Source organism: Camelus ferus, chromosome 19 (genome assembly GCF_009834535.1).
Source record: "Camelus ferus isolate YT-003-E chromosome 19, BCGSAC_Cfer_1.0, whole genome shotgun sequence".
In the NCBI taxonomy this organism is placed as follows: Eukaryota; Metazoa; Chordata; class Mammalia; order Artiodactyla; family Camelidae; genus Camelus; species Camelus ferus.
The window spans coordinates 38,577,155-38,599,681 of NC_045714.1; the positions used below are offsets into that span (position 1 = coordinate 38,577,155).

Consider the following 22,527-nt stretch of genomic DNA (forward strand, 5'->3'; position numbering starts at 1 on the left):
AAATGGGGAATCATATGTTATGTGAATTATATCTCAATCAAGTTGATACACATATTTATACATATATAAGCTGTCCCTCAGGACAACACTTGAAAACTAAACTTTGATATACTCTGAATTAGGACTGTACAAATGCTAAGCCTCTCAAAAAGAACCTGAAGGATTGTAGAGGCTTAGAATCATAAACTCATTTATCATAGCATTTCTAGGACATTGGAAGCAACGGGTACATTGCTAACACAGTTTACGGAAAAAACATCGAGTGAAAGAAAAGCAAGTTGCATAAACAGTGCCTGCAGTCTTACATTTACATAAATAAAAACAAAGCAATTCTGTGGGTACATGTATGAGTATATAATAATATATGTAAATAGTTAACTCTGGCGGTGGAGGGCGGATCGGGATTCAGGGTGACATGGTACAGGGAGCTTTTACCATCTGTATTGCTCTGATTTTTGATGGAAAATACAGTCATGTATTACTTGGGTTGTTTTCAAAAATGTTATACATAAGAAAAAGGCAGGAAACAAGTATGTGTCATGTTAATGGCTAATTCTGCGTGGTGGCATTATGGGCAGCCCCTCTCAGGAACACAATGAGGGGGTAGCTGGCCTGGAGCCAGTGAGGGTGACAGCACTGAGAAATGGTGTTTGAGAAGGAGGCAGGGGTCACATCTTCCAGGCTCTGTTTGAATAATATGCCCCTTTCCCCATTCCAGGTATTTTTTTGAGCTCCTGAGGTAGGCCTAGATCTGTGTCTGGTTATGGGGAATACAGTCAGCTCTCTGTATCTGCAGGTTCCACATCCATGGATTCAACCAACCACAAACAGAAAATATTCAGGAAAAAAAATTCCAGAAAGTTCCAAAAACCAAACTTGAATAAACAGTAGCAATTGGCAACAATGTGTAGAGCATTTATACTACATTTACAACTATTATATTTCATTAGATATTGTAAGTAATATAGAGATGATTTCAAGTATACAGGAGAATTGCGTAGGTTGTATGCAAATACTACACCGTTTTATATAAGGGACTTAAGCATCTGTGGATTTGGGGATCCGCAGGAGTCCTGGAACCAATCCCCCAACCCCTTGTAGATACTGAGGGACAAGAATGACTACTAGGTTATGTAACATTTGCATCTGCCCTTAAGGAGCTACTTAGGAGCTAAGGTGAGGAAACTTACCCAGGAAGTTAAATAACAGACTGTCAGTTTGTAGGAATCCACAGAAAGGAGTCTCAAGCGTTGGGGGTGGTAAGAAAGATTTCCTGAAGGAACAAGGGCCCCAAGTGGGCCCAAAGAATCAATTTGGTTCATAGAAGCCAAAGGCATCTATGTTTTGCCATTAATAGACCCTGTGGTAGAAATCCCAGTGGGTTATTGATAGTAAGAGAGAGAAAGGAGAAAGACTAGATTCAGACCATTAAAAAAAGGCCAACGCTTCCATAGCCCTTGCTCTGTTCCGGGGGCATTTTAAGCCCTTGACACATATTAACTCTGCTGTTTGTACATGTAGTTTCTGTGATTGCGAGGTAGGGAAACTGAGGCTTGGGGAGAAGTGACTGGTCCCAGGACACAGCTAGGAAGCAGCAGGACAAAGTTCAAACCCAGGCACCTGGCACCAGAGCCTGTGTGTTTTTTTTTTTTATCACTATGCTACACTGCCTTTCCCGGTGAATATGCAAGGCATCAGATCTGCTGTTGAGATGTCCAGAATCCTGCATCATGTCGTACTTTCCTTTTGCTTCTGGGACAATTACTATATTTAAGACTGCTGGCATCCATTCATTCCTTCCATAAATGTTTATTTTGTTAAGTGTCCGCTACAGGTGAGATGTTATTCTAGAGTGGTAGACAATGTAGACGAGGCCACAATCCTGTTTATATTGGGGCTTATATTCTAGAGCACCTTTGTCTAATCAAACTTTCTGTGACAATGAAAATGTTTCACAGTCTGCATTATCCAATACAGTAGCCAGCAGACTTGTGTAGCTATTGAGCATTTATGTCTAGTGTGACTGAGGGACTTACTTTTTAATCTAATTTAACTTAAATAGCCACATGTGGCTGTTGGACATATTGGACAGTGCAGTTCTAGATTGTGTGTGTGTGTGTGTGTGTGTGTGTGTGCGTGTGTGTGTTTAGGGTGGGGAAATGACAGATAGTATAGACATTAACAAGAAGGAATAAGATCATTTAAGAAAGAATTAAATGCTTTGAAAAAAATGATTCAGAGCTTACAGAGTGCTGAGAAGGGGGCCTGCTATTTTAGCTCAGATAATCTAGAAGGTTCTCCCTGAGGCTGTGGCTCCATATGAGCTGAGAGCAGAGTGAGGAGGAGGCAGCAGCCATTTCCTGTGAAAATCCAGGAGAAGAATGTTCCAGGCAGCGGAAATAGCCCAAGCAGAGAACTGAAGACAGAAGTGAGCTTGGCATGTGCCAGAGGTGGGAAGGAGGCTAGAGATGAGAGAATGAAGGGGGAGGCAGGCAGGGAAGTTGGAGGGCTGGAGGGAGGGAGGGAGTCAGACGTGGGGTCCCTAGACTGTGGCAGGAGTTAAGATTTTATCCTAAGTGCAGTGTGCGGCCAGTAGTGGGTGTTAACCACTCACAGTGCCATTTCCCCAGCAGGTGGGAGTAGTGAGTGAGCAGATGGGTCTGCCTGCCTATTGGTCTGAGAGTCCGGGTTCATGAGGGTTAGCTAACAGTCTCTATAGGTTCTCTTTTTTCCTTGGTCTCCTGGAGCATGCTGAGGTATGGGCTGAGGCAGAGGAGGTCTCCCTTGACTGCAGGGTGCATGGGCGGTGGGCCCTCAAGCCCAGAGAGCCCCATTATTGACTGAGGGGTGTCAGTGTACGGCAGAGGCAGTGTGATCAGTAGTTGGGGATCAGGCCTTGGCATGTCGCAGTTCTAGGTTAAGATCCCGCCTGAGTATCTTCATTGGTCAAATGGGGATAATAATTGTGCCTTGATTCTTTGGGCAAAGATGCAGTGAGACAGTGTGTGTGTAAGATGCTGATCCCAATGCCTGGCACACAGTAAGCACTCAGTACATGCCAGCCACTATTGTACAGGGAGTGGGAAAGTGTAAAAGCAGGAGTGTGGGGAGCTGCCTACTAGCCCCTGAGGGAAACTGCTGGGTCCTGTTTCATTTTGGCTCTTTCTCCCCAGGGTCATTTTCCTCCAAAGGCCATTCAGATCACGCAGAAGAAGCCTGCTTGGAGGACAGAGCATGAGATCCAGGCTCTCTGCAACATCTTGCAGGTTCTAGATAGTTACCGGAGCTATTCGGAGCCCCTGCAACTGCTCCTGGCCAAGGTCATGCGCTTTGAACGGTCAGTATGGGGCACCCCCTGGCACCTGGGCTGGGCTTGGCTGGGCTGGGAGGAAGGACCCGGCTGAGAAGGCCATACAGGTCGGCCAGCCCCTCTGCAGGGTGTCAGCCATGAGAAACTGTCTTGTCACTTCACTGTCATGCTCACCTTTATGACTGCTGTACACTTTACCTCATCCATTTGTTGAGAATCCACCCAGAATTAAGGAGTCACTGAATCTGAAGAGGATCTGGTTAGAACCTTGGAAAAGATCTAGTCTAAGTCCCTCATTTTTCAGATGAGATTGAGGCTTGGGTGGTGGGGGTGATGAATGACCCCTCCTAGTTCACCCAGAAGATAAGTGGGAGGGCTAAGACTCAAGGCCTGGCCCTAAATTCCAGAAGGGATCACAGATGATGTACTACATTCAGGTAGGAACAACTAGGGCAAAGGTCTTTGAATTTGGATGAAAAAAAAAATTCTATCTTCATTTTCATTATCTCTGAAATTTATCATTTCCTTTAGTCATGAATGTAGCTAACGAACCATCTAGTATTAGCCATTCCTATGACTTTTTTTACCAAAAGAAATTACAGATATTTTCACATATTCAAGTTGTTGCAAATTTCTCAAAAAATAATTTATATTTATCACCTCTTTGAGATTATGGAAGTTATTAGATCTGCTGCTGGATCTTGTTTTCAGCACCTTAATAAGGAGGCACAGATACTGCTATATCACAAGCTTGGGTTTTTAAAAAAACTTATTACAAACTTGGGTTTTTGTTAACTATAATTTTGCTGTATTTTATTTTATGTACTTAAAACATTGTTCTGTGAAGGCTTCACCAGGTTGTCAATTGGTCCATGGCACAAAAAAAAAAAAAAAAAAAGAATTATGTAAATACTTTGTAGTAGAGAATTCTACAGGGTGCATGTGGAAATAGTTATTTCCAGGACATTTCAGTGGCCTGAGGTGAGCAGCCTAGTGTAATATTTGAGGTAAGACCTGTCTTGAAAATTCAAGATATAAGGTCTTGTGTCCTGAAGCCTTCCTTATAGAGGTCACAGTCTAGAACATAATCGCAACGAATTACAGATTATGGCCCTTTATGACCCATGCAGGGTCCATTTCACAGATAATAAGCCAGGGTAGGGGAGGAGGTAACATTCCAGCTGGCTTGGCCAAGGGAATTTCACAGAAGAGGTGGCATTTGAACAGGTAGATTTGGCAGGTAGAAGTGTAGACAGGGCATTCCAGGCAGAAGGAACCATCTGCTTTGTTCTAGCCCTGTGAAGAAGAGAGGGAATCACTGCTGTCTTAAAGTAAGTTCTGTAGCAGGCAGAATGGTGTCACTGCAAGAAAAAAAACCACAGGTCTAGACACTCTGGAATTTACTGCCCTGTCTGCCCTGGTGTGACAAAGCCACTTAACCTTTCTGAGCCTAGTATCTTCATGAGTGAAATGAGGATAATAATATGTGTTTTATAGGTGTTTTGTGAACATCAGGAGGTGATTGTTAAAGCCTTCTGCTAGCTGCTGATTATTTCTGGGACTGGGAATTAGCAGATTTGATAGGATTCTTCCACTCACAAGTGACAGAAAACTCAGCCTAAGGAAATGCATTGGTGGCCCATGTATCTGAAAAGTCCTGGAATAGTTCTCCAGCTTTAGGTTCAGCTGGATTCAGGGGCTCAGTGTCACCAGGACTCTGCATCTGTGTCTATTTCTTTCCATCTCTTGGCACTTCATTTGCATAAGGCAGCTTATGCAAATATAAGAAGAGTGTCTGGCTGAGACTCCTTTCATGGTGGTGAGATGACTGCGACAACCACAGCTCCAGACTTCCATTTTTCACCATTCAGTCCATTGGGAAAGAGAAACTGCCTTTTTCCAGTCAAGTCAGAGCCTTGGATTAGTTCTTTCTGAACCAGATTGACCTCACTTGAATCACCACTGAGCAAGTGATGTTCTGGTTATTCAAGAAAAGGTGTTTCCCCCAAAGTAAAATCAGGGTGCAGTTGATGAAAAAAGATGACCAGATGCTTGGCAGGGACAGCAACAGATATCTGCTGTAGAAGATTTGGGTTCTAGTGCTATCTCAAGTGTGAGTCACTTGTGGCCTTCAGCAAGCCTTGGGTTCCCTGGGACCCTCTTTCCTCACCCCTCAAAATGTAGGTTGAATTAGATGGTCTCTGAGAGTCTACCCTGGAATGAAGGCTGACTTGTGTTTTCTTGTCCCCAAAGTCTAACTTCCTGGCTGAGTATGCCTGCCTTATCCCATCTGGTCATTGTCATCTGGGCCATCTCCTTTTTCTCACCTTGATGAAGCCTCTGGTTTGTACACTGCCCTCTCTAATGGAGCTTACTGTTACTTCTTGGGATGCACTAGGCTTCCAGCCACTTCTCTGCCTTTGGACATGGCGGACCCTCTGCCTGGGATGCTCTTCCATATCTCTGTCCACCTGGATGACCCCAGCCACCATCCTAGAGCCCTCTCTGGCCTTCCTAAGTTGGGCTAAATGCCCTTTCTCCATGCTTCTGAATGAGCCTATGCTTTACTTCTCTTAAAGCATTTCTAAACCTTATTTACTTCCTGTACTTAACCATTATTTTGAGAACAAAATTTGTATCCTTTATCACTGTGTCTGATAGACACAGTTGGTATTTGTTTTTATTGAATGAATGAAGGAAATGAACAAATATTAAAAGAAGTGAGATTTGAACTTGCATTTGAAATATAGAAACTATCCTCCTCTGAGCTTAAGAATCAACTCTCAATTTGCTATGAACCTGGGCACTTCTGCCTTAAAGGTTCCCAGTTGGGTAGTGAGCTGTTGGGGATCAAATAAAACCATTTATCCATCTCTTTCTAGGTATATTCATCTGCATTTTACAGATAAGAGAACTAGCCCAGAGAGGGGATATGAGTTACCCAGTGTCACACAGCTAGGGGCAGAACTAGGATTTGGATCCTGGTGACTCTAAAGCCAGTGCTCTTAATATTAACTACTCATTCAGTCATCAGCATTTGTTCATTCACTTATTCAATGACCTTTTATTGAGCATTTACTTACATGCCTACGCAAACTGACAAAGGCTCTGCTCTCCAGAAGCTTCAGTCTAACGGAGACAGGAAACTGTATAAATCTTAGTGAAGAGGTCAAGCTTGATGGGGCTGTAGCCGCGCTGTTCTGAGGTTCCTTCTAGTCCTGGTCTGTACTTTAATACTCCAGAGCAAAGAGCACAGCCATCCGTATCTCCTCCCAGCAGGGCCCAGGCTCTGTCTGCTACCAGGTCAGCTGGCCGTGGTCTTTTCCCAGGTTTGGTCGCAGGCGTGTGATCGTCAAGAAGGGCCAGAGGGGCAGCAGCTTTTATTTTATCTACTTGGGCACAGTCGCAGTGACTGAGGATGAGGATGGCAGCAGCGCCTTCCTGGACCCCAACCCGAAGTTGCTGCAAAAGGGCAGCTATTTTGGGGTAAGCAGTGAGGAAGGGTCCGCCTTCCTGGGGTCGGGGTAGGGGTATGACAGGACTCCTGCTGGAACCTCTAGGCCAGGCCCAGTCCTGCCTTTTTCTCTCTGCAAGTCACTGCCCTGTTGTAGGGCCCAGTGCCCTTACCTGTCAAATGCTGATTGCGTTTGACCTGGTGATGTCCATGTCTGGCTGCTTCATCGGTGATGTTTAAGGAGTACATTCCCTCTCTAACCCCTTAGAGATACAGCGACTCCCCAGCGAGGCCTCTCCAGTGTCCTCTCTCCGGCCTGGTCAAGCCTGTTGCCTCTTCGTCCACATGCAGCTTGTTAGGAGGGAGGAGAGTGGGCCCACGGAAGCGGGGAATGAGCAGGGACATAGGATGGGCCAGGGAACCTGCAGTCCCAGGAGGAGTGATTTCCGGGGTGAGATCGAAGCAGGGAAGAGGTGTTCAAAGCTGCAGGCAGAAAGCTCGAGTTGGCCTCTCACTTGCCTTTGCCCCTGTCCACCCAACAGGAAATGGGCCTTCTAACTTCAGTAAGGAGGGCCACCATGGTCTGTATGGAAGAAACAGAGTTTTTGGTTGTTGACAGAGAAGATTTCCTTGCTAATAAACTGGACCAAGAAGTTAAAAAGGATGCTCAGCATCGGTTTGAGTTTTTTAGGTAACTACATCAGCCAGCATCGCCCCTCTGTGTGTTTTTTTGGTGCTGGTGGGAAACGCTCAGTGCTGTTCTCTCTGCCTGGAATGCTCTTCTGTACCCACCTCCCACCCAACTTCTCTGTCTAGCAAAATCCTACTGTACCTTCAGATCTCAGCTCAAATACCCCTTCTGTGTGGGATAGTAACTATAGAATAGCTAACATGCACTGAGTACTTGCTGGGCCACGCAGGGTGCTAAACCCTTGTACCACCCATTTATTTAATCTTACATTCAATCCCATGATGTTGTTTTTCTTATTCCCTCAGTTTATAGTGAGGGGACCAAGGTTCAGGATGGTGATGTGCCCAGAATGATTCAGAAGTTCCTGGCCCTCATCTCACTAACCAAGTCTACCTACCCTCACCACTCAAGAGAGAGGTGTCCCCTCAATGCTTCTGTCACCCTCTGTGTTTCCTTAAAGCCCCGTCCAAACTGTCATTCTTGATAACATAATTCTTCCTTTACAGGTTATCTGCGCCATCAGACAGTAAGCAATATGGTGGCCAGCACAGATCTGCCTGTTTCACCATCATAATCCCCATGTTGTCACAGTGTCAGGCACAGGCAGGTGCTCATGTAATTATCTTTAGTTACTCGTCTTTAGGAAGAGAGTGAAAATCAAGTGGAGTATCTGCACTGGCACTGAAAATACAAGGTTGTAGGGCTGCATGGCCTTAGAGAAGCCCGATGATCCGAGGAATCAGGTCCCCATGGGCTGGAGCTGGGGGAGAGTGATCAGTGTGAAGGGACTGCAGCCCAAAAAGGGGGGACTGAGTCCTGAAGGGAGGGACAGTTCATCTTTTTATACAGTGGGAAAAAATAGGACTGTGTTCTAATCTCAGCTGTTAGGTTTATCAGCCATGGGACCCTAGATAGGTCACCTCATTGCACTGGGCTTTGGTCTCCTGCCCTGTAAAATGGAGATAGTGCTCCCTCTCTCCTGAGGTCATTGTAAGGATTGAATGAGATGATCATGGGAAGTGTGTGGCCCAGTCTTGGCCCAGTAGGTTTTCCTTCTGTGGGGGCCTTGCTCTCCTCCTGTGTCTTAAAACTCTTCTCTTTGGACCTGGCACCAGCCCTGTTCCCCTTTGATGCCCTGGACAGAACTCAGTGCCTTCTGACCCAACCCAGGTTGAAGTCTGAGTCACCTGAGTTCTGAGCTCATACTCTATTGGAGCTAAGAGGGCCTAAGATGATATTAGCAGCCCCATGGGGCCACATATGAGGGAAGCCTAGCCCACGATTGGTGGTGTATTATGTTCGAGGTCAGGGAGGGGGTGGTTACTGAGGCTAGGCCTTCCACCACAAGACACAAACATGCAAAAAGGGGAAAGGCCAGGCTTCCCTGATTCCCAGACCCAGGCCTGCATCTTTGAAGCCAATAGGCTGGAGGAGACAGGGGTTGGAATGAGCTGTCCAAACCAAAGGTGGCCAGGATTGCTGGCCTGAGGGCCAGAGTAGCCAGAGAGATGAAGTGAGGAACTTCCTTGTAATGGGAATAGCTTAGTGATAGCAAGGCTGGCAGGGGAGTCAGCCGGGAAGGCTCCCGAGTGAGGAGCAGAGGTGAGAGAAGTGCAGCCCCAGGTGTATTTGAGGTGAGCAGAGGGGAGCAGCTGGAGGGGAGAAGAGGGCAGGGGAGCAAAGGTGACAAGTGACAGGAGGCCAGCGATCAGAGGGTGTGTCAGATCTTCCACCTCAGGCCTTTGCAAGAGCAAGCACACATTCCCTTTTTGGAAATGGCTAAGTGCTGGGCATCTCCTGGGGATGGAGGGCAATGAAGTCTAACAGGCTTTTCCTCTCAGGAAGATGGATCTGTTTCACTCCTGGTCTGACGAGAAGCTCTGGAAGCTTGTTATGCTGGGAAAGGTAGAGAAATTCTCGTACGGGCAGGTGATCTCAAAGGACTTTTTCGAGTCGTCCTCCATCATGTTTGTCTGTCAGGTAGGAGGTCTGGGGTGGGGGCAGTGAAGCTGGGAAGAGCATCCTAATCTAACGTCCTGTGGCCAGATGACCAGACTGAGCCCTGGTCTGCACATGTCCTTTTCTGAGCGTCTTTGTCCTACTTATAAAAGGCCACTTCTCTCACAAGGTTGCTGTGAACTTTAAGATAAAGAGCTGTTATATTAGAAAGAAGGCCGTGGTGGGTGCCCCATCCTTGAGCTCATATACATGTTTATTTATAAACAGATACATATTTTTCAATTATTCATTTGGCTTTTGAATTTTAATAATGCCAGATCACTTTTCAAAATTATAATCTTTAAATTGTAAAAGTGATATGACCAGATTACAGACTTTCCAAGAAGAGGGGAAAATCACCCATAAACTTATCACCTCAGAATAGATTTTCAAAAGTAGAATTGCTTGGAATCATCGTCTTTGTGACTCTTGGCACAGATTGCTTTCCAGAAGAAGCGATCCACTGTATCTAGCTCCCAGAAACATACAGCTTTGCTGGTGCCACCAACCTCTACGAGGCCTGCCACTCATTCTTTCAACAGTTCTAAAATTTAATAGGTGGCAATGAATACCTCATTGAGGATTTTTTTTTCCTGATTACTAGTGAGATTAATCCTGTTTATTTACTATCTAAATTTTGTGTTTTGAGAATTGCTTTATGTCCTTTGCCAACTTCTCTGTTGGTTGATAATGAAAAGAAAATTTAGCATTTATTGAGTGCTTACTGTGTACCCAAAGGAGACTGGTATTGTGATTATTCCTTTTTTACAGAGGTGGAAAGGAAGGTTAAGTGGACTGTCCAAGGGGCAGAGGCATAGTTCAACCCAGGTCTGTCTGACTCCAGAGCTCTTCTTCCCAGGAGGTGGGACTGGGGATTTGAATTGACCTTTCTGTCCATTGTTGACTCTGCTCAGACCCTGAGTACTTCCTCTTCCTCTTCTTCCTCTTCCTTCTCCTCTTCCTCCTCTTCTTCTTCCTCTTCTTCCTCCTCTTCTTCTCCTTCTCCTTCCTCCTCTTCCTCTTCTTCTTCTCCTCCTCCTCCCCCTCCTCCTTCTTCTCCTTCTCCTCTTCCTCCCCCCCCCTTCTTTCTTCCTCCTCCTCCTCATCAAAGAGCTACCATTTTTTTGAGGCCCTTTTCTCTTGTGCTAGGAGTTCCACTAGCATCACTAATCTTTTAAAATTTATTTTGGAATAGGTAGTACTTCATCTGGTTCAAAATTCAAAAGGTTCACAAGAGTGATGAGGCTCCCTCTCACCCCTTTCCCCCAGAGTTTCCTCCCCGGAGACAACCACCATCACCAGTTTCTTGTGTTACTGTCCTTTACATATTCTTTGTTTATGTAGGCAAATGCATGTGAATATGTTTTTTCCCTTTTTTTCATAAATAGTGTCACCTTATACAGACTGTTCTGCACTTTGCTGTTTCATTTAAGAATATCTGTGTAGATTATTCCCTATCAGTACATAAAGAACTCATTCAACTTTTCTTTCTTTTTTTTTTTTTTGACTATTTGTGTAGTATTTTACTGTATGATTGTACTTAATTTATCTAACCAGCTCCATAATTGATGGATATTTAGGTTGTCTCACTCTTTTGCTATTTCAAACACTATTTCGATGAATAACTGTACGTAGTACCATTCCACCATAAATCTTCACCCTAGCTCTACCAGGAAGATATTCCAAGTTTACAGATGAGGATGTTGAAGCTAAGATACCTTAAGAGAAAGGGCACCCATCTCGTAAGTGGCAGAGCCAGAATTCTATCCCCAAACTTAGCATCTCCCATGTACCTGTTGCTTACATGTTAAGCCACCAGAGACATTTGCCGAGTATTTGCCAAGGTCATGACACATTGGTTCAGGCTCTGGAGGGATACAGAGATAGAAAAGACTGGTTCTCTTTCCTTGTATATCTTCTCCACTAGATTCCAAGCATAGATAAACAACGTTGCCAATGCTAACTAACAAGTGACTAGTGCAAACTCTGCAAATTACAAGAATTTAGGCAGGGAACTTTCTAAAGGCTGAAGGCTTTAAGGAAATCTTCCTGGAGGAGGTAATGTGGGAAATGAACCTTGAAGTATTGGCCCCTTAGACAAAAGGAGCGAGCAGGATTGGTTTTGTGCTGAAACTGGCTCTTCCTGTCCTGAGAGAGCTGATTGTTAAGTTTTCAAAGATTTTTCAAGTCAATAAACACAATAATTATTAAAAATTAAATTATATACACCTGCAATTAAATACATTATCTTGAAAGCAAGGGTAATAAAAACTGAAAAACTTATCATTTCCTAATGGTGTTACTGTATTTTATTGTTATCTATGCTTTTGAGGTTACTTTTGTTTGTTGTATCTGTGCGGTAGAAATTGGTACCATTGTGCACATCTCTTCTCAGTGCCATGTTCAGTAACTTCTCATTGGCAGCTTAAATCAGCTATAGTGGGAGTATGTATACAATGGAAATCAGCAGACACTGTAAGTCAGGTCTTGATTTATGGCTTTGCTGTTTGTCTTAAGAAGGCTATAGAGAAAATGTTTATAATGCAGATTAAATTTGAAAGTGGGCTGGGTCTGTAACCATTACATTGTAAAGAGAAGCAAATTAAGCAAACGTTTTTACAGTATTTAAAAATGATGCATCATAGATTCATCATAGAAGTTGCATCATTGATGAACAGGTGTAGTTCCGACATACATAGTGTTGAAGTCAAAATGGATTTCAATTAAATGAATATAATTTATATGAGATAAGAAATGGTTTCCCAGTAGATTACAAATCAGATTTAATAATATTAAATTTAATGGGAAAAGAGTGGATTGAGATGCAACTTCATTTGTCAAATCATGGTTGAATTGTGACTATAAATTGGTCACAGATACAAGAGCTCAGCCAAAGTCAGCAAAAGCATTCTGTGAGAATCGATTGGCTATATGGAATTTCCAATAAGAGTATGGTATATTTTATCATCATTTATAAATTACGTGTAACACATCCTTCATAACAGTAAACTATTTAGACATGCATACATTTTACCCAAGAGTCAGTTTCAGCATCACCAGGGGTATGTTTGTGTTGTTATTTTGGGTTCAGTCCTAGAGAACAGTCAAGTCCAGCTAATATAAGCAGAAAGGGATTTACTGCAGGATGTTAAATGGCTTACAGACTTACTGGTGATGAAGAGGCTTGAAGACACAGACTCTAGACTGAAAATGACTCCCAGATGACTCCAAATCAGAGTCCAGAACTAGACTGTCACAGGTGATGCTGCTCCTGCCAACTTCAGTAAGCCAATTCTCCAGCCACTGTCTCTGCTGACAAAGTGAATGTCCTTCAGTTCCAAAACCAAGCCTTGCCCAAGTGCATCGGATTGCTGGAACCCAAATTACATCCAGAGCCTTAGCTGCAAAGGAGCTTGGGAAATGTAGTGTTTGGCTTCCAGTGTCTACACATTAACACTTGAAGGGGATTGAACATATAGGATCTGACCCTGAGGAGGGTGGAGATGAGGAGGGGAGTACTTTGCTGACGGAGGGGAATACTTTGATAGAGTTAGAGAATCCTGATGTCCATGTGAGGAGGGGCGGGAGAGAGCCCAGAAGAGGAACTGGTAGTGGAGAGTCCTGAAGGCCAACCTGAATAATTTGCAGTTCCTTCTTCTTTCTGACATCTGCTTCCTCTTTCCTAGAATTTTGGGGTGATCACATCCAAAACCAAGAATGCCATGTGTCTGCAAATTTAACTCTAAGCTCTTTTGATAGTATATAACCAGAAAAGATTGGGAAGGTGAATGGTGAGGGGTATACATTCAAGATTTCCTTTAATCAACATACCAATTACATCCTGACTAGTGGAAAGTGCTTAATCTGGTTTAACCTTCATTTCTTCATCTGTAAAATGGAACTGTGTACTTACCTCATAAAGTCTGTGAGGATGAGATTTAGTTTAGCACATACTTCCTCAATTCAGTCATCCTCTAATCCAGTGGTTCTCAGAGGTGGTCGCTGGACCAGCAGCATCAGCATCACCTGGGAGCTTATTAAAAATGCATGTTCTTGGGGGGAGGGTATAGTTCAGTGGTAAAATGCGTGAGGTCCTGTGTTCGATCCCCAGTACCTCCATTAAAAATAAATAACCCTAACCCTCCTCCCCCCCAGAACTGCGAAATTCTCAAATCTAAGAACTGTTACACCCAAAACTCTGGGAGGAGGGGGCTTAGTAATCTGTGTTCTGACAGTTCTGACATCTGCTTCCAGGTGATTCTGATGTGCACTGACGTTGGAGAACCCTGATCTAAGGGAAGAGGTTTCAAATCTTGGTAAGAACACCTAGGGTGCTTCTTAAAAAGGCAGATTTCTTCCTTGCCCCAGAGATTCTGCTTCATTAACTCTGGAAATCTGCATTTGAATAAGCATCATAGGTGAATTCTAATGTTTGAACTTCATTCTGAGAAAAATAATACAGATGTCACAAAGTGTCACTTTGTGTGCAGGTAGAGGGCCTCCTCACTAGCAGCTGAATTTGGTTTGTCCCTTCTAGTGTTTTGTTAAAAGCATATTTAATCATTAATGTGAAGATTCTATATAAAAATTCTAATTTCTGGCAATACCAGGCCATATTCTGGTGTGGCCCCCTCTGGCTGGCATTAGCACCTGCCACTTCTAAAGGGACTGCTGTTTTTTCTCATTTTTATTCCTCACCAGGCCAGCTGCTAAAACATTCATCTTAAAAGCAGTTGTCCCCACTCCTGTAGTTTACTCATATTGCCACTAGAGCGAGAAATCAGCAGCAGGTGGCTGGGTGTCCTTGGGACCCAGGAAAATTGGAGAACATGATTTCTCGCTGGCATTGCAGACATAATTAATGCCCATAATCAACTCGTTTTGAACAGGTTATCATTTGAGGACACATGGTGAAATTGCTTTCTCCACAGATACAGATGTGATTAAAGACCCATGAGGGGCAGAGAAAACTGTTCACATGTATTTCTCTAGAACCTTTAGTTCCTGGTGGATAAATGTTTGTTGAATGAATATTGACTAAAGCTCCTAGCATGATGCCTAGAATATAATAAGGGCTTATTAAATGATCTCTTCTCCTTCCCCTTCAAGTGTAATCTATCTTGAACCTTAGCCCTTTATAACATGTCTCTTAGATTTCCTACTGAAAAAGGGTAAGATTTTATAAGGATATGAAATAATAAGAAAAATGACATGTCTTTCTTGCCTCTCAGACTAGGAAATATTAAAAGGATTGTGAAAACCCGATTGTCAGTGTAATAACAAAGATGTATTTCAACATGTTCTATTATGCACTGTTGGAGAGACTGTAAACTGGTCTAACATTTCTGGAGGGCCATTTGGCAATATGTATCAAAACTTAAAACATGTATAATACCTTTAGAAATTAATCACAAGGAGATAATCAAGCATAGGTATTACATTAGGATAAACTGGATTATGCTGCAATTATTTTAAAAATCTCAGTGGATTAACAAAGATTTATTCCTTCCTCCCACTGCCTGGTCATAGCAGGTCAGCAGGAGGACTTACTCCTTATGATCACTCAGGGACTTAGGTCACATGAAGGCATGGGCCACTCTTGACCCATGATTCCATGATCAAATAGACAGAAGAAGGTAATACTGAGAGTCAAGTACTGGCTTTTAAGGTTTCCACCCAGAATATTACAATTCACTTTGCTGAGGAAATTGGCCAAAGTAAGAAGGCCATGCCTAATTGAAAGGGTGGACAAGTAGAAGCCTGCCGTGTGCCTGGGAGGGAAACTCTAGTACTTGTGAACTGCCTTAATGACCATTGTGGGCATTAAGATGTAGGTACAAGGTTATCAGTTAAGTTGCTGTCCACTGCAGCTCACAGTATTAAGTAATAGTCTCAAATTAAGCAATCCAGGGCCAGAACAGCTGTCCTAGGATGTTATCAAGAACCCGAACCCCTTCTAGCTTCTCCTTTCATCATCCACAGTTATGGCCTTCATCTTAATGATCACAATATGGCTGTTCCAACTCTAGTCTTCACATCTTAGTTTCAAGCAGAGGGTAGGGGGAAGGACAGCCATAGCTTTCCTGGGAGCTTTATCCATCAGTCTTCCACTTAGATCTCACTGGCCAGAATTGGGTCACTGCCACCCCCATTGTAGGAAAGTTTGGGAAGGTGGTGAGTGTTTTTAACTGAGGATTTTGCTGTCATGAACAAAACCAGAGTTATATGTAATACTGGCAAATTAGAAACAACCAAATATTAATCTTTAGAAGTGTTTTCTTGAGGTGTAACATGTATGCAACGAAGACCTCAAATCTAAACGTTACAGCTTGATGAATTTTTACATATGTGTACCCCTGTATAAGCATCACCCAAATCAAGATAGAGAACATTTTCAGCACCTCAGAAGGCTCCCTTATATCCTTTTCCAGGCAGAATCCCCCGCCAAAGTAACCACTCTTCTGACTTCTGTCATCACAGATTACCTTTGCCTATTCTTTAACTTCATGTAAATGGAATCATACAGTATGTGCTCTTTGTGTCTGACTTCTTTGCTCAACTGAATATTTTTTAAAATTTTATATAAATTATGGCATGCATAGAATAATATAGTCATTAAAACAATTACATAATAGATAAACAAGATTATACTGTATAGCACAGAGAAATATATACAAGATCTTATGGTAGCTCACAGCAAAAAAAAAATGTGACAATGAATATATGTATGTTCATGTATAATTGAAAAATTGCGCTCTACACTGGAATTTGACACAACATTGTAAAATGACTATAACTCAATAAAAAAAAGTTAAAAAAAAAGAAGTAAAACTGTTAAAAAAAAACCATAGAACCATACTGCTTGGCATAAAAAGATGTCCTTGATATATTATTGAGCTTTTCTAAAAGTTACAAGAGTCTGTTTTACATAAAAGGACTCATTTGTGAAAAATTGTGTATATACATCTTATATGCTTATAGAGAAATGTTTGAAATAATGTTCACCAAAACGTTACTACTTGTTATTTCTGGGTGTTAGGATTAACATAGTTTTAACTTTCTGTATGTTCTTCTTGGCTTGAATATTCTTTAAACTTTTAATTTTGGAATGATTTTAAATTTATAGAGAATTTGCAAGAACAGTACAAAGAACTTCTATATAACCTTAACCTGGATTCAACAATTGGCAGCATTGTGCCACATTTGCTTTAATACATGTTTTCAATTTTTTCCTGCCTGAATCATTTGAGAGTTGTGTCATTCATCATACCCATTTACCCCTGTATACTTAAGGGATTATTTTCTAAGATCAGAAATTAACCACAGAATAATTATTGAAATCCAAGAATTTAACATTGATATTATAATATGTAATCTACAATCCATAATCACTTTCACCATTTGTCCCAATAACATCCTCAATGATGTGTTGTTTTTTTGCCTCTTTAGCTATTTGAATTTTTTATGATGAGTAAATAACATTTTCATTTTAAAAAAGCCACTTGCATTAAGCAAGTAAAACAAAAGAGAGCTTATCTTCTAAAACTGGCATGCTTGGAGCTGGGGTTAATCCTTCTGCTCGTGTCCCTTGATGCATCCAGGGCAGCTGTGAAGTCCTGCGGCTGATAAACCTTGAGACTTCACCTTTCTACCACAAGTGGATCTGGCAGCACCTGCAGCTGGTGGACGACAGGCCTTCCAACACCCACCTCAAGGGTAAGCAGACGTCTACACCTGGCAGGGGGCAGCTGGCAGCACGGCAGGGGGCACCTGGTCCCATCAGTCCCCAGTGTCCAGCTCACAGAATCTTAGACACCTTGAGCTAGAAAGGCCTGGAAAGTTGTCTGGTTCCATCCCTTCCTGTACCAGCTGTGGAAACCAGGTCCACGCGGCCCTGCCAGGTGAGGCACCTGCCCACCTCTGCAGCTCTTTCCAGCCGTTCCCCTTTGCTTCAGGTTCTTCTAGGGAGGAGGGTGGAAGAAAGCTTGGAGCTAGATAGAGCGGGTTTGAATCCCACTAATTATCAGGGAGGCTGGTGAGTAGGCAGGCCTCTGGGCCTGGTTTCGTAGGATCTGTAGCTGTGTGTCGTGGTTAAGAGCGTAGGCCCAGGGGCCAAACTATGTTTGAAACCAGGGTCCTTTCTTCGTACCTGTGTGGTACTGTGCAAATGACTCTGTGTCCCTGCACACCGATGCCCTCAGAGACTACAAAATGTGACTCATGGTCCTTACCTCACTGGCTTGTCACAAAATTAAGCAAATGAGTATATAAAGCTCTTAGAACACTACCTAGCTGCCTTAGTGTATAGTAGCTGTTCACTGTCGTTACCACGCAGGTTACTAGGAAGGCTGACTGAGGTCGTATGTGCACAGGGCCTGGTGGGTGCTCAGTAAATTTCACTTCTCTTCCCATGTCAGTTCTTTTGTTTTCTCTTTTTTACTGCCAATCTACCAGAGGAAAAAGCTGCATCCCACACAATTTTCCCCCAATTTACTTTTATTGTGGCAAAATATACATAACATAAAGTTTACTATCTTAACCATTTTTAAGCACACATTTCAGTGATATTAAATACATTCTTTTTTTCCCCTGCCTTCTTTTGGATTATTTTGTATGATTCCATTTTATTTTTTTGTTGGCTTATTAGCTATAATTCTTTATCATATTATTTTAGTGGTTGTTTTATGGTTTGTTGTATATACCTTTAACTCTCCACAGTCTCCCTTCACGTGATATTATGTCACTTCACACATAGAATCAGAACCTTACGATATACTTCCATTTCTCCCCTCAGATTTTGTGCTATTGTTATATATTCGACCCTGTGTTAAACACCTTAGAATGCATCGTTATCACTTTTGCTTTTAAATATATTTATGAATTTGTTTGTTTTTGAAGTATGATTGATTTACAACACTATGTTGTTTCCTAGTACACATCACAGTGATTCACTATTTCTATACATTATACAGTGATCACCACTACTCTGCCCTAGCTGGTTTAATTTTTTTCAGTAGTTATAAGCAATTTGATTACATTGGGCTTTGGTAGATTTTTCATCATGTTTCTGTTGGGGTTCATTGAGTTTCTTGGATCTTTGGATTTATATTTTTCATCAGATTTGGAATTTTTTGACCACTTTTTCAAGACTTTTTCTATCTTTCCTTCTTTCTCCTCCACTTTGGGGACGCAATCACTGTAAATTGGACTGCTTGAGATTGTTTCACTGATGCTCTATTAATTTTTTTTTAATCTTTCTTCTCTCTGTCTTTTTGGATAATTTTTATTGCTGTGTCTTTAGGTTCACTAGTCTTCTGCATTTTTTAATCTGCTATTAATCCCATCTAGTGTATTTTTCATTTCAGACCCTGCAGTTTTCATATCTAGAAGTTTGATTTGGGTCTTTTTTGTAATTTCCATGTCTCTGCTTAATATATACAAAATTTCCTCTTTGGAATACAATTATAATAACTATTTTAATGTCCTTATACACTAATTATGTCATCTGTGTCATTTTTGGGTCAGTGCAACTCATTGTTTTTTTCTCTTTATATGGTTCATATTTTCCTACTTCTTTACATGGTTGGTAATTTTTCACAGAATGCTAGAAACTGAGTCTTGGGTGTTGCATATTTTTAAATTCCTGTTAATATTTCTGAGATTTATTCTAAGATGCAGTTAAGTTACTTGGAAATGTTTTAATCTTTTGAAGACTAGCTTATAGGCTTTGTTAGGTGAGATCAGAGCAGTGTTTAACCTAGAGCTAGTTTTGCCCCACTCATGAGACAAAATCATTTTGAGTATTCCACAGTGCCCCATGGCTTGTGAGGCTTTCCATTCTAGCTGTTGGGAATAGGAACTATTTCTGGTCCTGTGTGAGCTCTGATGATTTATCCCTCTAATCATTTTGGGTGGTTCTTCCCCTGGCCATGGGTAGTATTTTAGTCTCTATTACTGTGTAACAAATTATCCCAGACTTTAGTGACTTAAACAGTACATATTATCTCTCAGTTTCTGTTGGGGGTCAGAAATTTGAGCCTGGCTTAGCCAGGTGCCTCTGGCTCAAGTTCTTTCATGAGGTTGCAGCTGTCTGCCAGGAATGTGGTTTCATCTGAAGACTCAGCTGAGAGGAAGCCACTTCCAAGCTCACTTGCATGGCTATTTGCAAACCTTAGTCCCTCACCTTGTGGGTGTCTCTTCAGGGCTGTTTTATGACATGGCAGCTTGCTTCCCCAGCAGTGAGAGAGAGCAACACAGAGTATACCCCGGGCAGAAGCCACCGTCTTTTTAACCTAATCTCAAAAGTGACATCCATCACTTCTGCTATATTCTATTTGTTAGAATCAAGTCCAACCCACATTTAATGGGAGGATAGTTCACAAATGTGTGGCCATCAGGTGGTGGGGATCACCGAGGGCCATCTTAGGGCTGCCTACCACTGGTGGTTCCCTAACATCATACCTATGCTGCTCAGTACTCAGCTGAGATGAAAGCAGTCCATCAGATCTTCAGAGTTCTCTCTGTGTTCAGCTCTGTGAACCCTAGCTTCCTTGTCCTCCCTGGACACTCAGTTCTGTCATTAATTCAGAGAGATTGCTGGGCTCCTCCTGGGTTCCCATTTCTTGCACTACTGCCCAGAAAGTGTCTAGGCAGTGGGCTGGGGCAGTGACAGGGCTCACCCCATTTGTTTTCTGTCCTGCAGGGATAAGTGTTCTTCGTGGCCTGATGCCCAATGTCTTGAAAACCATTTTTTCACATATTTATACTAGTATTTTATTACTTTCAGGTGGAAGAGTAAATCTAGGCCCTGTTATTCCATTTGGCAAGAAGCAGAAGTCTAGATCTATGTTTCTTTCTTTTTTTTATTGAAGTGTAATTGATTTACAATGTTGTGTTAGTTTCTGGTGTATAGCATATACATATACATGTATATACATATATATGTTCTTTTTCATATTCTTTTTCACTATATAGGTTATTATAAGATATTGAATATAGTTCTCTCTGCTATACAGTAAGACCTTGTTGTTTATTCATTTTATATATAGTAGTTTGTATCTGCTAATCCTAAACTCTTAATTTATCCCTCCCCCACCTTTTTCCCTTTGGTGACCATAAGTTTGTTTTCTGTCTGTGAGTATGTTTCTGTTTTTATATTAACAGGCTCAAATTTTAATAATTTTTTTATATTCCATACATAAGTGATACAATATGATACTTGTCTTTTTCTTTCTGACTTCACTTAGTGTGATAATCTCTAGGTCCATCCTTGTTGCTGCAAATGGCATTATTTCATTCTTTTTTATGGCCGAATAGTATTCCATTGTATGTATATATGTAGACATACACACAGTCTTCTTTGTCCAGTTCCATCTGTTGATGGACATTTAGGTTGCTTACATGTCTTGGCTATAATTGTAAGTAGTGTTGCTATGAATATTGGGGTGAATGTATTTTTTCAAATTAGAGTTTTCTCCAGAAATATGCCCAGGAGTAGGATTGCTGGATAATATGGTAACTCTACTTTTAGTTTTTTAAGGAATCGCCATACTGTTTTCCATATTGGCTGCACAAAATTACATTTCCACCAACAGTGTAAGAGGGTTCCCTTTTCTTCACACCCTCTCCAGCATTTATCATTTGTAGACTTTTTAATGATGGCCATTCTGACTGGTGTGAGGTGATACCTCATTGTAGTTTTGATTTGCATTTCTCTGATAATTAGCAATATTGAGCATCTTGTCATGTGTCTATTGGCCATCTATATGTCTTCTTTGGAGAAATGTCTATTTAGGTCTTCTGCCCGTTTTTTGATTGAGTTATATGAGCTATTTGCATATTCTGGAAAGTAAGCCCTGCCAGTCACATCATTTGCAAATATTTTCTCACAGTCCATAGGTTGTTTTTTCATTTTGTTTATGATCTACGTTTCTTAATAGATGAGGGTTTTTTTTTTTTTTTGTACGGATGTACCGTAATTAAACCAATAACCTTTTATGGATATTGTGGGTTATTTCCAGTTTTTCACTGTTACCTCACTGTGGTGAATTTCCTGATGTGCTTATCTTTGCATACTTCTGCAAGAAAACATATCAGATAAATTCTTACAATTACTAGATCAAGTAATTGGTCCAGTCTGTACTGACTATGCACTTTTAAAATGTTAACAAATATTGCTAAAATGCCTTCCAAGTAGGTTGTACTCATGGTTTTTTGTATGTGCTCTGTTCATCGAGGCCTACTCCTTGTGTAGTTTGAATTTATTTCTGTTAACATTAATTTTAATAGTTGATTCTAACACTGGAGATCTATTATAGAAATCATTGGTATTGAGGTTTAATTTTCATACAATAAAATGCACACATTTAAAATGTGTAGTTCAATGAATTTTAACAAATTTAAATCTGTTGTAACTACCACAGTCAAGTTATAGAACATTTCTATCACCCCCAAAATTTCTCTTCTACCCCTTCCCAGTCAATCTCTATCCTTCACCCCTGGCCCTAGGCAATCACTGCTCTGCCTTCTGTCACTCTAGGTTACATTTGTCTTTCCTATGGTTTCATGTGAATGGAACCTCATATGTGTCCTCATATGATTCCTCTGGCTCCTTTCACTCTGCATAGTATTTCTGAGTAGTATTCTCTTGGAGTTCTTTTTGGCAGCTCTCAAAGGGGGCCTATTATGTGCTAGATATTGTGCTAGGCATAGCACATTTTATCTATAATTCTTACAGTAGTCCTAGGAGGGTGTCACAAGACTATGGGACTTGTCCAAGGTTCCATGGCTGGTCTTCCATTTATCTTTCATTGCTGCACCTGCCCCCAATCCCAGTTTGGAAACCCACATAAATGTGATCTGTTAGTGGAAAAACATGAGCTTTGAATTGGATAGGCCTGGTTCAAATCCAGGCTTCAGCCCTTTCCTGGGTGACTTAAACTCTGCTTCTCATTTTGTTTCTTAAATGAGGCTAATGACATTTGTCTGCATGTAATGGATATAAAAGCTCTAGCTCAGGGCCTGGCACAGAAGGACAATACTTGGATGCCACACTGTTTTTCTTTTCTATTTTTC

At 41.7% G+C, this 22,527-nt stretch overlaps 1 protein-coding gene across 1 annotated transcript in view; it reads left to right on the forward strand.

Annotated features, from left to right (window-relative positions):
* The window catches only part of CNBD2 (cyclic nucleotide binding domain containing 2), a 48,387-nt gene that overhangs the window by 8,991 nt on the left and 16,869 nt on the right, over positions 1 to 22,527 (forward strand). The window contains exons 4-8 of the mRNA XM_032462240.1: positions 3,174 to 3,337; positions 6,640 to 6,796; positions 7,307 to 7,455; positions 9,297 to 9,435; positions 17,055 to 17,169. Of these exons, the coding sequence (XP_032318131.1) occupies positions 3,174 to 3,337; positions 6,640 to 6,796; positions 7,307 to 7,455; positions 9,297 to 9,435; positions 17,055 to 17,169 (724 nt within the window). The remainder of the gene's footprint in view (positions 1 to 3,173; positions 3,338 to 6,639; positions 6,797 to 7,306; positions 7,456 to 9,296; positions 9,436 to 17,054; positions 17,170 to 22,527) is intronic.